Source organism: Chiloscyllium plagiosum, unplaced genomic scaffold (assembly GCF_037043375.1).
Source record: "Chiloscyllium plagiosum isolate Xiang-an unplaced genomic scaffold, Cpla_swu_hap1 HiC_scaffold_2, whole genome shotgun sequence".
NCBI classification, from domain to species: domain Eukaryota; kingdom Metazoa; phylum Chordata; class Chondrichthyes; order Orectolobiformes; family Hemiscylliidae; genus Chiloscyllium; species Chiloscyllium plagiosum.
Genome location: NW_028270140.1, coordinates 117,678,314 through 117,691,972, shown reverse-complemented (window position 1 = coordinate 117,691,972; position 13,659 = coordinate 117,678,314). Strand labels below are relative to the sequence as shown.

At 39.7% G+C, this 13,659-nt stretch overlaps 1 protein-coding gene across 7 annotated transcripts in view; it reads right to left on the bottom strand.

Annotated features, from left to right (window-relative positions):
* Nucleotides 1–13,659, bottom strand: part of fcho2 (FCH and mu domain containing endocytic adaptor 2) — a 210,887-nt gene that overhangs the window by 118,066 nt on the left and 79,162 nt on the right. For all 7 annotated transcript variants that reach the window (XM_088000048.1, XM_043707669.2, XM_043707660.2 and 4 more), the window contains exons 7-8: nt 13,312–13,410; nt 10,654–10,750 (exon numbers count right to left, since the gene is read on the bottom strand). In XM_088000048.1, the coding sequence (XP_087856174.1) occupies nt 10,654–10,750; nt 13,312–13,410 (196 nt within the window). The remainder of the gene's footprint in view (nt 1–10,653; nt 10,751–13,311; nt 13,411–13,659) is intronic.

Sequence of the window (13,659 nt, the reverse complement as noted above, 5' to 3'; positions counted from 1 at the left end):
AACCTTGCAATTAGTCATATATAATTAAATATCTAAATTAAATGTAGATTAAAGTGGGATTAGAGATCATTCGTTCCTTTCAAATGTCAAGGCATTTTCAGGAGATTCAAGATGACAGTCATCTGAGTAGATCTGCCTTGCTCAGCTCTGCACCCAGCCCAGGTGTAGTGATACTTTTTACTCTGCTGCCCCTCCCCCCACCCTACCTTTTTTCAGAGAAAATTTATGTTAAATGGTTGTGAAACCATTTAAATCCATTTGTATTGGAGCTTTGATTGTCTGAGTGAGACGGGCGGGGAGTTTGGATGGCTGGAAACAAGCAGTTATCCATAATTGTCAGTTGTCAGAGTGTCTCTCGATTATCCAGCAAATCACATCATAGTGCCGGTTAGCCGATAGCTGATTGAGTGCCGGTTATCAAACATCTCTCGATTATCTGGCAATGCATGCCATAATGCTGTCTAACTGATAACTGAATGCTAGGTTGCCTGGTGCCGTTTTTGGAGGGCCTTAGGATCTTGTTCGGATGGTCCGGGATTCGGATGGTTGATGTTCGGATAGTCAAGGTTCTACTGTAAATCCTTTTTGAGTGAGCTAGGATGACGAAAGGAAAGCATACCGGCCTTAACACATAGGACACTTGCTGAAGGCATCAGGCATGCTGAGAAAGAGGTACCTGCGCAGCAGACCGTCGCTGAAGACCTTGTAGCGATCCAAGGGATGATCAAGGAGTTGATGGAAGACAATCGCACTCGGTTAGAGCCAATATCAGTCATGCTACAAAAGCATGAGAAGGAGTTGGAAGGGTTCAGGAAATGAGTTGAAGAGGTTAAGCGGAGGACCGCGGCATCGGAAATAGAGTCCTCGGTGGGGCAGATCCAGGCCCTCATAAAACAGGTCCAGGCCTTGACTGACCAGATCGATGAGCTGGAAAATCGAGGTAAGAAGAAATATATCCGGGTCGTTGGGCTGCTTAGGGAGTGGAAAGTGGGCAGCTAGCAAGCTTTTTTTGAACACTGGCTGCCACAGTCTGTTGGCTGGAATACCGAGGCGGATCGGTTGAAGGTTGACAGAGTTCTGACAGAGTTCACCGGGTTGCAGGGTGCAGATCCGGTCTGGATTGGCATGCCCGCCCAGTCCTGGTATGATTTCAAAGCTATGGGGACAAGCAGAGAGTCCTGGAATCTTCTAGAAGGGTGGGGAAAGATCCACAGTCCCTGACTTACCAGGGAACTAAAATAATATTTTTCCAGGACTTTTCTGTGGCGGTGATCCGTAAAAGGAAATCATTTGATGAGGTCAAGAGAAAAGTAAGGGATCTTGTTTTCAATATTTGATGAGCTACCCAGTGGTGCTTCGTATTACTCACGGTGCGATTATTTGTCTTCTCAGAATAAGTGAAAAGTTTCTTGGACACTTTAAAATAATTCGGATGGATTTATAGACATGGGCAATAATGTCTGTTTTCTTTTCCTCTTGCTAGCTTTCTTGTAATGTTCTGAAGGAAGCTGTTGTTGGTGTGTTTTCTTTCTCTCTGATTAGGATTGGTGTTGGTATATAGTTGGGTGCGGGCAGAGTGCTCATTATTTTGTCTGTTTCCTTCTGTTGTTTGGGTCTGGGGTGTGACTTGAGCTGGAAAGGAGGATGGAGTTGTGTGTGGGAGGTGTAAGTGCCCTCTATGCTCAGGGTGTAGAGTCCCCCAGTAAGTGACTTTTGTGTTTTGTAGTTAGTTTTGTGTTCTGGTTTTCGCAAATAGACACCACGAGTCTTCTTTGGTATATGCCGTGTGCTGTAAGTCGAATGCTTTCCCTCGGCAGGTCAAAGGTGGTTGTAAAAGATCATGGCTAGCAGTGTTCTTAAATGGTGCACCTGGAATATTAGAGGGATCCATTCGCCAGTTAAAAGGAAGTGTTGTTGAGCCTTAAAAAGGAGAGGGTGAATGTTGCCCTGTTGCAGGAGACTCACCTTAATGACAAGGAACACTTGAAGTTACAGCAGGGAGTGTTTGATTGGGTGTTTTTCTCATCCTTTAACACTAAGAGCAGGGGGGTGGCCATACTTGTCTAGAAGAATCTTCCATTTAATTTAATAGATTGTGTTAAAGATGAATATGGCCGGTTTGTTATCCTTAAAGCTCTAACACATGGCGAGGAATTTGGTATTTTGAATGTCTATTGTCCTCCTGCCCAATCCCTTAAATTTTTGACTGATGAACTATCTGAACTGATGGCCTTTGCATCGCGGTATGTTATTATGGGGAAGCTTTAATGGATCCTGTGCTGGATAAAATGCCCAAAGGCCCCCCCAAAGCTTTCTCCACAATCTAACAGTTGGGTGACCTATGTGTGGAACTGGGGTTGGTAGACATTTGGAGACATTTTCATTCTATGGGCAGGGACTTTACGTTCTTTTCCAAACCTCATAAGTGCCATACAAAGACTGATATTTTCCTAACTCCCGGGGCTCATCTAGATTCGATTATATCTTGTTCAATTGGGAATATTGCCAGGTCTGATCATGCAGCAGTATATTTAGGGTCGGGATTAGGGCAATGCAATTAGCTCATAGTGCTGGTAAATGGATCCCTTCACCCTCAAGGCACCCTCAAGTTCGTTGGGAATTTGAAGAATTTTTGGCCACCAACTCTGCTACAGCTAGTAATCCATCCATTCTTTGGGAGACTGCTAAGGCCTATGCTAGAGGGATAATGATCTCACACTCAGCCAGTCAGAAGCGATCTAAGGGAGAGCAGCAGCATCTGCTCAATGCACAACTGAAGGCAGCTGAGACAGTATATTACACTACACCATCAGTGACTAAGTTGCAGCGGATCACAGCTCTTTGATCCGCCTTAAACTCCATGTTTATGCATACAGCCAAGAAGGAACTTTTCTTTGCGAAGCAAAGCTTATTTGAGCATGCTGATAGGTCAGGTAAATATTTGGCACACCTGGTTAGGAAGAAGATTGCCTCCCAATCTATTGCTTCTATTAGGGAAGGGAATAGGACTCTTACTTGTAATGCTAAAAAGATCAATGCGGCATTTCAGAGGTTCTGTTCTGAACTGTAACAGTCTGAATGTTGAGGATAGACAGGATAAAATGGAATCTTTTTTTAGGAACTCAGATCTTCTGGGAGTGTCTGCTGAGCAGGCGTCTCTCCTTAGTGCTCCATTAACAGCACCAAAGATACAGGAGACGGGTGAGGCAATTTTAAAGTGGAAAGGCACCCGGCCCTGATGGTCTTCCCAGAGATTTCTTCTCATTGGGAAATTCCTGATGGGAATTTGTAAACATACTGTCAGGACTGATGCTAGACATGTATAACTATTCTTATAGTTGTGAATGCCTCCTGCCATCCTTGAGAGAGGCTACTATCTCTCTTATCCTCAAGAAGGGGAAGGCCCTGGAGGATTGTGGTTCTTACAGACTATCTCGCTCTTAAATTCTGATTATAAAATTTTGTCTAAGGTTTTGGCTTTGAGGTTGGAAGGGGAATTGCCCTCTATTGTTAAAGAAGATCAGACAGGCTTTATAAAGGGTCGCCGATCCTCTAATAATATTAGGAGGTTGCTTAACATGATTCAAGTGTGCCAGCAGCGATCCGTTCAAGGGTCGGTGATCTCTTTGGATGTGGAGAAGGCATTTGATCGGGTGGAATGGCCATATCTGTTTTACATCTTGGAGCTTTTTGACCTGGGTGAAGTGTTTACTAGATGGGTAAGGGTCCATAACGGTGATCCTCTGGTGGCGGTTCTCACCAATGGTATAAGGTCTGACAATTTTAACATTGGTGGGGCAGTCGGCAAGGCTGTCCCCTTTCACCTTCACTTTTCACATTGTTGATTGAGCTGTTGGTGGAGGCCATTCATGGGGACCCTAATCTAGCTGCCCCAAAGGTGGGGTCGAATGTGCATAAGATTACACTACATGTGGATAATGTTCTTATTTTTCTCTCAAACCCAGCAATCTCGGTGTCCTGTTTGATATAGTGTATTAATTCACTAATTAATTCATTTGGTTCTTTCTCAGGTTACAAGATCAATTTTTCAAATTGAGGGCCTTAGGGGAATGCCTGGCGTGAAAGGTGGGTTCCCCTTTAAGTGGGCAGAGGCAGACTTTCATTACTTGAGCCTCTCAGTAACCCCTAGCTTTGATGAGCTATTCAAGGCTAATTTTGTTCATTTGTTTGACAAGATTAAACAAGACCTTAAAAGATGTGGGGGCCCTTCCAATATCTCAGTTGGGTCGAGTCGCTCTTATCAAAATGAACATTCTTCCTCGCTTATTGTACCTTTTGTGGATCCTCCCTTTGCTCTTTCCTAGGCAAACATTTCAGAAATTGAATGGCTGGTTTAGTTCTTTTATTTGGCACTATAAGTGGCCCTTTATTAAGCTTGCCAAACTGCAACTGGCCCAGGGACTGGGGGGAGTGGACCTCCCGGACATTAGACGATATCAACTGAACTCTTTCCTATCTTTTTGTAAGTGACTGAGCCTGTGAGAACTTGGCATCAACATGGTTGGACACTGAGACCTCCCAGATGGAATGTCCTCTTATCAACCTGTTGTTTTTAGACAAAATGAGGACAGTTGTGAAACATTGCCGTAATCCAACAGTTACTAACACGGTCAAAGCATGGAGGGCAATGAGGCAGATGGAGGGTAATATGGTTAACACACCTTTTCTTACTCTCATAGTTGGCATGCTGGGTTTCCAGCCAGGGACAATGGATCCCAGATTTAACGGATTGGAAGTCTCTTATCTGGGTGATCTGTTTGAGGGTGAAACGTTGGTGTTGTTTGATCAAATAACTCCTAAGTATGGATTATCGAGTAGGGACCTTTTGCATTTCTGTCAGATTAGAGATTTTATCCGAAAGGAGATCACGCTCTTGACTGAGTGTTATAGATCTGATACGGAAAAGAGGTAAGAGCACTCTTTCAGTGAGTACTCTCTATCATTTGTTGGGGGGAGGTTCCTCGGATTACATTGAGTGTCTACATGAGGTCTGGGAGAGAGAGGGGTGAAGATCACTTCAGAAATGGGAGGACATTTGAAAGAATATGAAGAGGATTTCAATATGTAATAGGACCCATGTTATACCATTAAAGATTCTTCATAGGGCTTATCTGGCCCTAGATCGCCTTGCAAAATTTAAGGAGGGAGCATCTTCAATGTGCCCCAAATATAAGATAAATATGGGTACCCTCACTCATTGTCTGTGGTCCTGCCACAGACTTCGTGTGTACTGGAGCACTGTAGCAGGTGTAATAGAGGGGGTCTTGGGGACCAATGTCAAAGTCGACTCAGTCTCTTTACTCCTGGGTTTGCTGAATTTACCTCCCTTAGATGTACATGGGAAAAAGATTTTTAATATTCTCACATTTTGTGCGAGGAAGAACATTCTGATGTGCTGGGTGTCTGAGAATGCCGCAGGTCTGTCCAAGTAGCGCAAGTTAAATTATGGAACATATTCCTTTAGATGTTTTTACAAATATGGTGCACCAGAAAATGGACAACTTTTACAAGACATGGCAGCCCTTTTTGAATTACTTGGAAGCAGATACGTTCGCCATTTTGATTAGGGTTTTTGTCTAGCCATGATGGTTTAGTCTGATAAACCTAATGCCATGGGAGAAAGAATTTCGAACAAATGCGGGTTTAATAATTGATGGTCTCAAAGGTTGAGAGTTAAGGTCTTGTTGTGCTGAGCGGCGTTACTTATTTACTTATTGATTTGCAATAGGTGTAGTTTTGATTTCTTTTGTAAAGCAGAACAGTAGTTGATTTATTGTTTATTGTGTTTTTGATGTTATGATGTTCTATTTTCATAAAAAAAATTTCAATCAAACTATTTTTTTAAAAAAGGCATTTTCAATTTTGAATGTCACCATTATTGATGCTTCCTTAGCCTCCAGCTGAATTCACTTAAAGAGATAGAAACAAACATAAAATGCTCATCTGGAGCAATGCATCTAGTTCTGGGCATTGTACTTTAGAAATGATGTGAAGGATGCTGAAGAAATTTGTAACAATAGTTCCAGCAATGCAGAACTTCAGTTTCAGTGAAAGATTGTAAACGTTGGGACCATTCTACTTGGAGAAGGTTGAAAAGAGGTTTGATACAGGTATTCAAATTCATGAGAGGTCTGACCAGTGCAGATTGGGAGAAACTGATTGCACTCATTGAAGGATTGAGAATCAGAGGGCAAACATTTAAAGTAATTAGCAAATGATGCAATTATACATGAGGAAATCCCTTCCCATGCAATGAGTGATTAGGATTTGGAATGTACCTTCTGAGTGTGACAGTAGCAGATTTAACTGAGGCTTTCAAAAATAATTGGAACATTATATTAAAAGGAAAAACAAAATGCAGGGCAGGGGAGTGGCAATGAGTGAACAGTTTCTTTACAGAAAAGACACAATGGGCTGAATGGGTTTCTTTTCCATGCTGTAATCATTCTCTAATTCTATAGACTGCAGAATACCTATCTGGAAAATAGTAAAGAAAGGAATAAAACTAACCAGTTGAATCTTCCCCAAAATATTGTAGCACTCAAGGGTTTTTAAAAAACACTATTTTTGCTTTTATACAGTTTTCAAAACTATTGCACTATGTTAATGAGCTATGACATTTTTTTGCTTTAGCAACATCATTTTCTGGTATTATTAACAAGTATTTTTCAAATAAACCTTGATGATCTTAAACTTGAATAAGCAATAATTTCAAGAAGAACTGTACACATCAGTTGGAAATCTTACTTTTTTAATTAGGCGTGGGTTTGAAAAGTAAGAATGAAGGTCTTTGACTGTAAAACAAAGCTCTCGGTGAAAATACACCACTAGCTGTTTAACTAGAAATGTTCCTATTAGCTCCATCTTTGACTCAAATCATTTAGAGCTATTTATGCTGAAACTGTCTCAAATCCCAAAATTTGCTGCAGTGAGGGAACAACCAGAAGAAAAAAAATGCCAGTACTAAAAACGGGATTGTTCAAAAATGTAAACAGACAACAGACCAATTTTTATAATGAGATATGTTTTTGTGTCATGAAATCATGCATGAAAGGATAGTTTTTAAATTGCATATGCTTCAAATGTTGCTTGAAGCGACAAAGGCTTTGCGTGCCTGGCTTAGAGCCAGTTGACAACTCAGCTGGATGTGAGTGAACATTCTGACCCCCCCTTGCAGTGCATCACTTCTGAATTGTTTCCGCAGCAGAAAGTTTATTCAACCTCTCTCTTAAAAGCACTGAACCGACTATCATTCTGCTGTTTAATCATAGCAAAACATGTTATTTTTCTGACAGCACTGAAGCCAGAGTGCAATCCTAATGAACAGCTTGATACAAGAAGAATTTGAAATGTTTTAGTCTCAATTAATTCTGCTGTCAAAACAAATGGTAATCGTTGGTACTTAGATGTTGAGCTCGCTCACAAAGGTCAAGTTTTGTATACAGAAAACATATCCAAGCAATTTCTAATTTGTGTTTGATGCCTTTCATTTCTAAAAAAAATAGAAAATTGCAGCTTTTTAATAATATAATGAAATAGCTGGAAATCAACATGCACATATATTGCTAAAAAGCCTTTTTTACATTGGGACTCAGAAGCTATGTAAATTATTTATGTTATGTTAAGAAAGGTATTAGAAATATTTGAATTGATATATAAAACCAAAAACGTGATCAGAAAATATTTTTCAACAGAACCACACTTTTTTTTTAAAAATACACAGGTCTTTGCCAAGTGTAAAGTGACAGGTATTCTTATCTGTAAGAAATGATAACAATTCTGGACACCCTAATAAACAGTAACAATCATACACTTTTAGAATTGAATTTTTCATTTTTTTTAATAAAACATTAAAAGATGTGACTAAATTAAGATTAAAATCTAAAAATAGAGTATTATAAAACAACTGTGAGCTAGTCTTGTGCCCATGATACATTTACAAATAAAAACCAGAAACTGCTAAAGAAATTCACAAACTCTGTAATGTTTTGAGTCCAATGACTCTTCTTCAGAACTATTCGCAGTGTAAATTAATAATCTAGACTCAAATGAAGGATGTTTGAATAGCAAGATCACAAATGGTACAAAAATTGTTGGTATAGTAAATAGCAAGGAAAGCCTTAGACTATAAGATTTAGACAGATTGGTTAGATGGGCAGAACAGTGGCAGATGGGAATTCAATCTTGAAAAGTGCAGTATGATACATTTGCGAGACTAACCAAGCAAGGGAATACATGTTGCATGTAAAATCCTAGGAAGTATAGAAGATCAGCGGGTCCTTGGTTTGCCGATCCATATACCCTTCATCTCAACTAGGGTGGTGCATAAGCAAGCATATGGAATGCTTGTCTTTATTGGTTGAGATATTGAACAAAACGCAGGCAAGTTATGATGGGGCTGTATAAGATATTAGGCCACAACTCAAGTATTCTGTGCAATTCTGGTCGCCACATTATCGGAAGGATGCAACTGCACTGGAGAATATGGAGAGGAGAGTCATCAGGATGTTGCCTCGGCTGGAATATTTCAGCTATGAAGAAAGACTAGGTAGGCTGGGATTGTTTTCTTTAGAGCACAGATAGGCTGGGGGAGTTCAAAACTAGGGGACATATTTTTAAGGTGAGAAGGGACAGATCTAAAAAGTACAAGGGGCAACTTCTTCTTTTAACAGAGATGTTTGTATGTGGAATGGACTGCCACAGGAAGTGGTGGATACAGGTACAGTTACAACACTTAAAAGATGTTTGAATAAAATCATGAATAGGAAAGGTTTGGAGGGAAATGGGCCAAGTGCAAGCAAGTGGGACTAGTTTAGTTTGGAAACATGGTCGGTGTGGACTGGTTGGACTAAATGGTCCAGAGAACATTTACTAGACTGATCTTTACAAAAAGGAGTTGATTAAGTTGGGCCAGTATATTAGTGTTTAGAAGACTGAAAGATAACCTCAATGAAACATGCCATATTCTTAGGGGACTTAGGTAGATTTATAAAGATGATTTCCCCTTTTGGGAGAGCCTGGGACCAGAGGGCATAATCTGAGTATAAGTGATCATCAATTTAAAACAGAGATGAGGATGAATCTAGTCTCTCAGAGGATAGTCGATCTGTGGAATTATTTACTGCAGAGCTGTACAGTTGGGTCATCAAGTATATTCAATCTGAAATAGACAGATTTTTAATCAGGAAATTAAGGGTTATAGGGAAAAGATAGGAAAGTGAAGTTGAGACTATCAGATCTCATTGAATGGCCAATTAGACTCACTGGGCTGAAAAGGTCTTCTGTTGCTCTTATATTTATGGCCCATTCTCTGTCTGGGAAGTATCTTTCCACTCCTTCACTGTCACCAGATCAAGATCTTAAAACTCCCTGCCGAACTGCATTGTGGTGCACCGACAGCTTAGAGACTAAAGCAGTTCAAGAACACATCACCTTCTGCAGCGCAGTTAAGGATGGCAACAAATTCTAGCCAAGTCAGTAATGCTCACTTCCCAAAAACAATTTTAAGAAAATATCTTTGATTTGGGAATGGTCCACAGCTTCCAAGTCAAGTCCTCCTTCAAGACTTTCACACAAAAATCAAACACAGCACTCCACTGTAGTGAGGATGGGAATGTTACACAGCCATAAGTACCACCTTTCAGGTGTGACATTAAATTGAGCCCCAATTATCTCGTTAGGTAAATGTAAAATGCCTCGTGGCACTATTTTGAAGAACAGTAGGCAGATGGTCCTCGGTGTACTTGTCCATGCTTATTTATCCCTCAGTCAACGTCACAAAAATAGATATTCTAGTCATTATCATAGTGATTTGTGTGTGACTTTGTTGTGTGCAAGTTTGGCTGCCACATTTGCTACACCACAATTTTTTGCATCACAATAATGATTATACTTTAAAAACACTACAATGGATTGGAACACTTTGAGACGTCCAGTGTTCATGAAAAGTTCTACATGAGTAGAAATCTTTGTTTCTTTCACAACATACAGTTCAATTTTTACCATGTAACGGCATAAAGTCTGAAGGCATGATTTTCTGCACCGTATTTAAGGCCATATTGTTCTTCAAGAAATGATTTCATCAGCATTGCAGTCACTCAATTTTCACCATGTAACTGCATCGAGTCTATAGGCATGCCTGCATGATTTTCCGCAGCATTTTAAAGGCATTTTTATTCTATAGTTCAATGGACCATAAATGCAAATATTCCTTATGCTGGGCAGAATATAAGCACTTACTTTTAGTGAGACCACATCTGGAGTACAGCTAACAGTATGAAGAATTCGTCCTCTTCATTTAGAATGGATACAATAGAATTAGAAGCAGTTCAGGGAAGGCTGAAGGGGCTATCTAATAAGGAAACACTGTGCGGGTTGGGCAGGTATCCATTAGAACGCAGAAGAATGAGATGTGATCTTATTGAAACATATGGTATCTGAATGGGAAATGACCTGATGATGGCGAGATGATGTTTCTCTTGTGAGAGAAACTAAAACCAGGGAATACAGTTTAACAGTAAATGCTGATGGTGAAATCAGCACCGTAATACCAAGTACACAGTATCACAAATTATTCCACAGTTTTAATCTCAGTCAGGAAAAATTAACACACAAGCCAATATAGTATCTTACCAGGTCTTTCTTTGCCAGTGCCTTTTGTTTCAGCAAACTTTTGTATTAAGCTCTCAACTGTAGTGCTCTCCATGTTCTGTACTAACTCATCATGCACCTGAAAATAGATTTATTTTAATGAATAGATTTATTTAAATATTTGGAATTGACCTTGGTCATGTTTTTCTTTAGTTGTATTTGTTAAATGTTATCATTATCAAGGCGATTATTTATTCCTCCTTCCTCGAACAAGTGGTGGAGAGTCGTCTTCAACCACTGTAATCTGTGTAGTGTGGCTCTCCCATAGTGCTGTTGTGACTTGGACAAATTTGGTTGTGCCTGCCTTTGTCCTTCTGGGTTAACAGAGATTGGGGATTTTGGTAGTACTCATAAATAAGCCTTGGTTAGTTGTAATGGCATACCTTGTGAGCAGTAGTTAACTGGGGTTAAATAAGGTTGTGGATCAGTGTTCTCTCTAATTTTATTTTCCTTCTGCACAAGTCTCTGAGGTTTGTGCATGGTATGTACTTCTAGAATTGGAAGTCAATGCTGCAATCCATGGCAACACTCTAATTGCCAAGCGCAAAACTTGCTCAGCTTAGAGGAAATGTTGTCCAGGATGGCATGCTAATAAGGTGGACTGTTTTGCTATAACAGTGTTAAACTTCTTGACTGTTGGTAAAGCCACAACCATTCAGGCAAGTGGAGACTATTCTAGCACAGTTCTTGTCAATAGTGAGGATTTGAAGAACCAAGAGTAAATTACTTACCACAGAATACTAAACCCCTGACTTACTCTTGGAGCCATAACATTTGTGTATCTGGTCCAGTTGGGTTTCTGAACATTGGAGACTCCTCAGGATGCTAATGACTGGAGATTTTGTGATGATAGTATCACTGGATATCAAGTGGAAGTGGTTAAAATCACTCATGTTAGACAGAATTATTGCTTGACATTTGTGAGACCCATACTTTATCAATGTTCTTAGAAAGTCTTGCTGCAATGTCCAGAGATAAAGGCAACTGGCCTCAAATAATAGCAATTACTTTTTATTTGTACCAGGTATGACTCCCATCCAGCAGAAGGCTTTCCTACTAAATTCAATTTTACTAGAACCCTCTTTGTTGCTGCACTCGGTGAAATATTGCTTTGATGTCAAGGCACATTCACTTAATTTCTGGCATTCACCTCTTTTGTCCATGTTTGGACTAATGCTGTAATGAGGTGTAACGTCATATAGTCCTCATAGAACTCAAACTGTGCCTCAGGCAGGACCTTACTAGTGATTAAATCCTCCTTTTAGCTACTGACATTTTCCATCACTTTGCTATGAATGTGAGTTGGCTGGTGAATATAACAATTGCCCAGATGGAACTTGTCCCTTTGGTGGGAAGGGCATTCCTTGGAACTTCACGCATTGTTAAGTAGATGCCGGTGTTGTATCTGTAAAGGAAGAGCTTAGCTAGAGATGACACTAGTTCTGGAGCACATGTCTTCAGCACTAAGGTTTGTAATGTGCTTGCTGGCCATGATTTTTGCAACATTCAGTGTGGCCAAACATTCCAACATATAGATTGAATTGAATTAAAATTGGCATCTATGGTGCAAGGTATCTATGGAGAGGGTGAGATCATCCACTTGGCACTTTCAGCTGAATATAACTGAAGGTTTCAGCATCATCTTTTGTGTACATATTGGGCTCAACCACCTTCAATAATGGAAACTTTCTCAAAGCCAACCTCTTCTCTTAAATGTTTAATAATCCCACCATTCATGTTGGGATTTGGCAGGACTACAGAGCTTTGATCTAATCAATTGGCTGTGAACTCACTCATCTCTGTAGAATACTGCATCTATTGTTTAGCCTTTTTTTAAATACACTTGTTTACAGGATATAGGTTGAAATCTTCAAGGAGAAAGTGAGGTTTGCAGATGCTGGAGATCAGAACTGAAAATGTGTTGCTGGTAAAGCACAGCAGGTCAGGCAGCATCCAAGGAACAGGAGAATCGACGTTTCGGGCATAAGCCCTTCATTCCTGATGAAGGGCTTATGCCCGAAACGTCGATTTTCCTGTTCCTTGGATGCTGCCTGACCTGCTGTGCTTTACCAGCAACACATTTTCAGCTCAGTACAGGATGTAGGCCCCACTGGCTAGTGCAGCATTTATTGCCCATTCCTATTTATGCTGGAGAAGATGGCAAAATGGCAGTGAGATTCAGTTTGAACAACTGAGTTGGAAAAGATTATCGATAATGCAAGCTTTTGGAAAGCACACGTGACTGCCAGATATCCTCAAAAATAAAGTACAATGTTAAATAATTGCAATGTTGACTATATAGCTCTCATTGGACTAAATTATGATTAGAAGAGTGGCTTTGACAGCTTCCAATAACTAGAATATTAATTGCTCCATTAGCCTCCATTATATTACCTTACGGACTTGGTTGCCTTCCAATATTTGCTCACAACGTCAAAAGGATTCAGAAGCTAGCAGCAATACTGCATCTTGTACAGTTGCAGTTGCTACAATTTATAAGTGATCTGTTGAATGAAGCCTGATCAATGGATTTTTCAAAAAGAATTCCTTGCAAATCATGTTACTCAAAACAATAGCCTTAGAAGCTTGAATGTTACTATATCTAAAATGCTTCGTAATTTAGCTTCACTGCTTACATACCTGACCAATCTGTATGTGAGTCTCTTCTATTGATTGTGCAAAAGAACTCAATATTTCTTTCATGTGCCTAAGATGAGCTTCTTCAATTTCCTGAAATTTCTAAAGAGCAAAAAAAACCACAACAATGTTTAAAATAAAATGAAATTCCACATTTTAAATCTAAATAAAAAGGAAAATTTTATATCAAAGACTGAAATACAAAATAAATTAAGCTATCAATATGCATTTAATTGGTTGCTGCAAGAGATGCTGTTTTTAAAGATTGATAGCAAATAGAATATAGATCACAGGTTAAAAATGCAAGATGGAACACATTTAACGAATTTGTAGGCCCAGTTTAAACAAAAA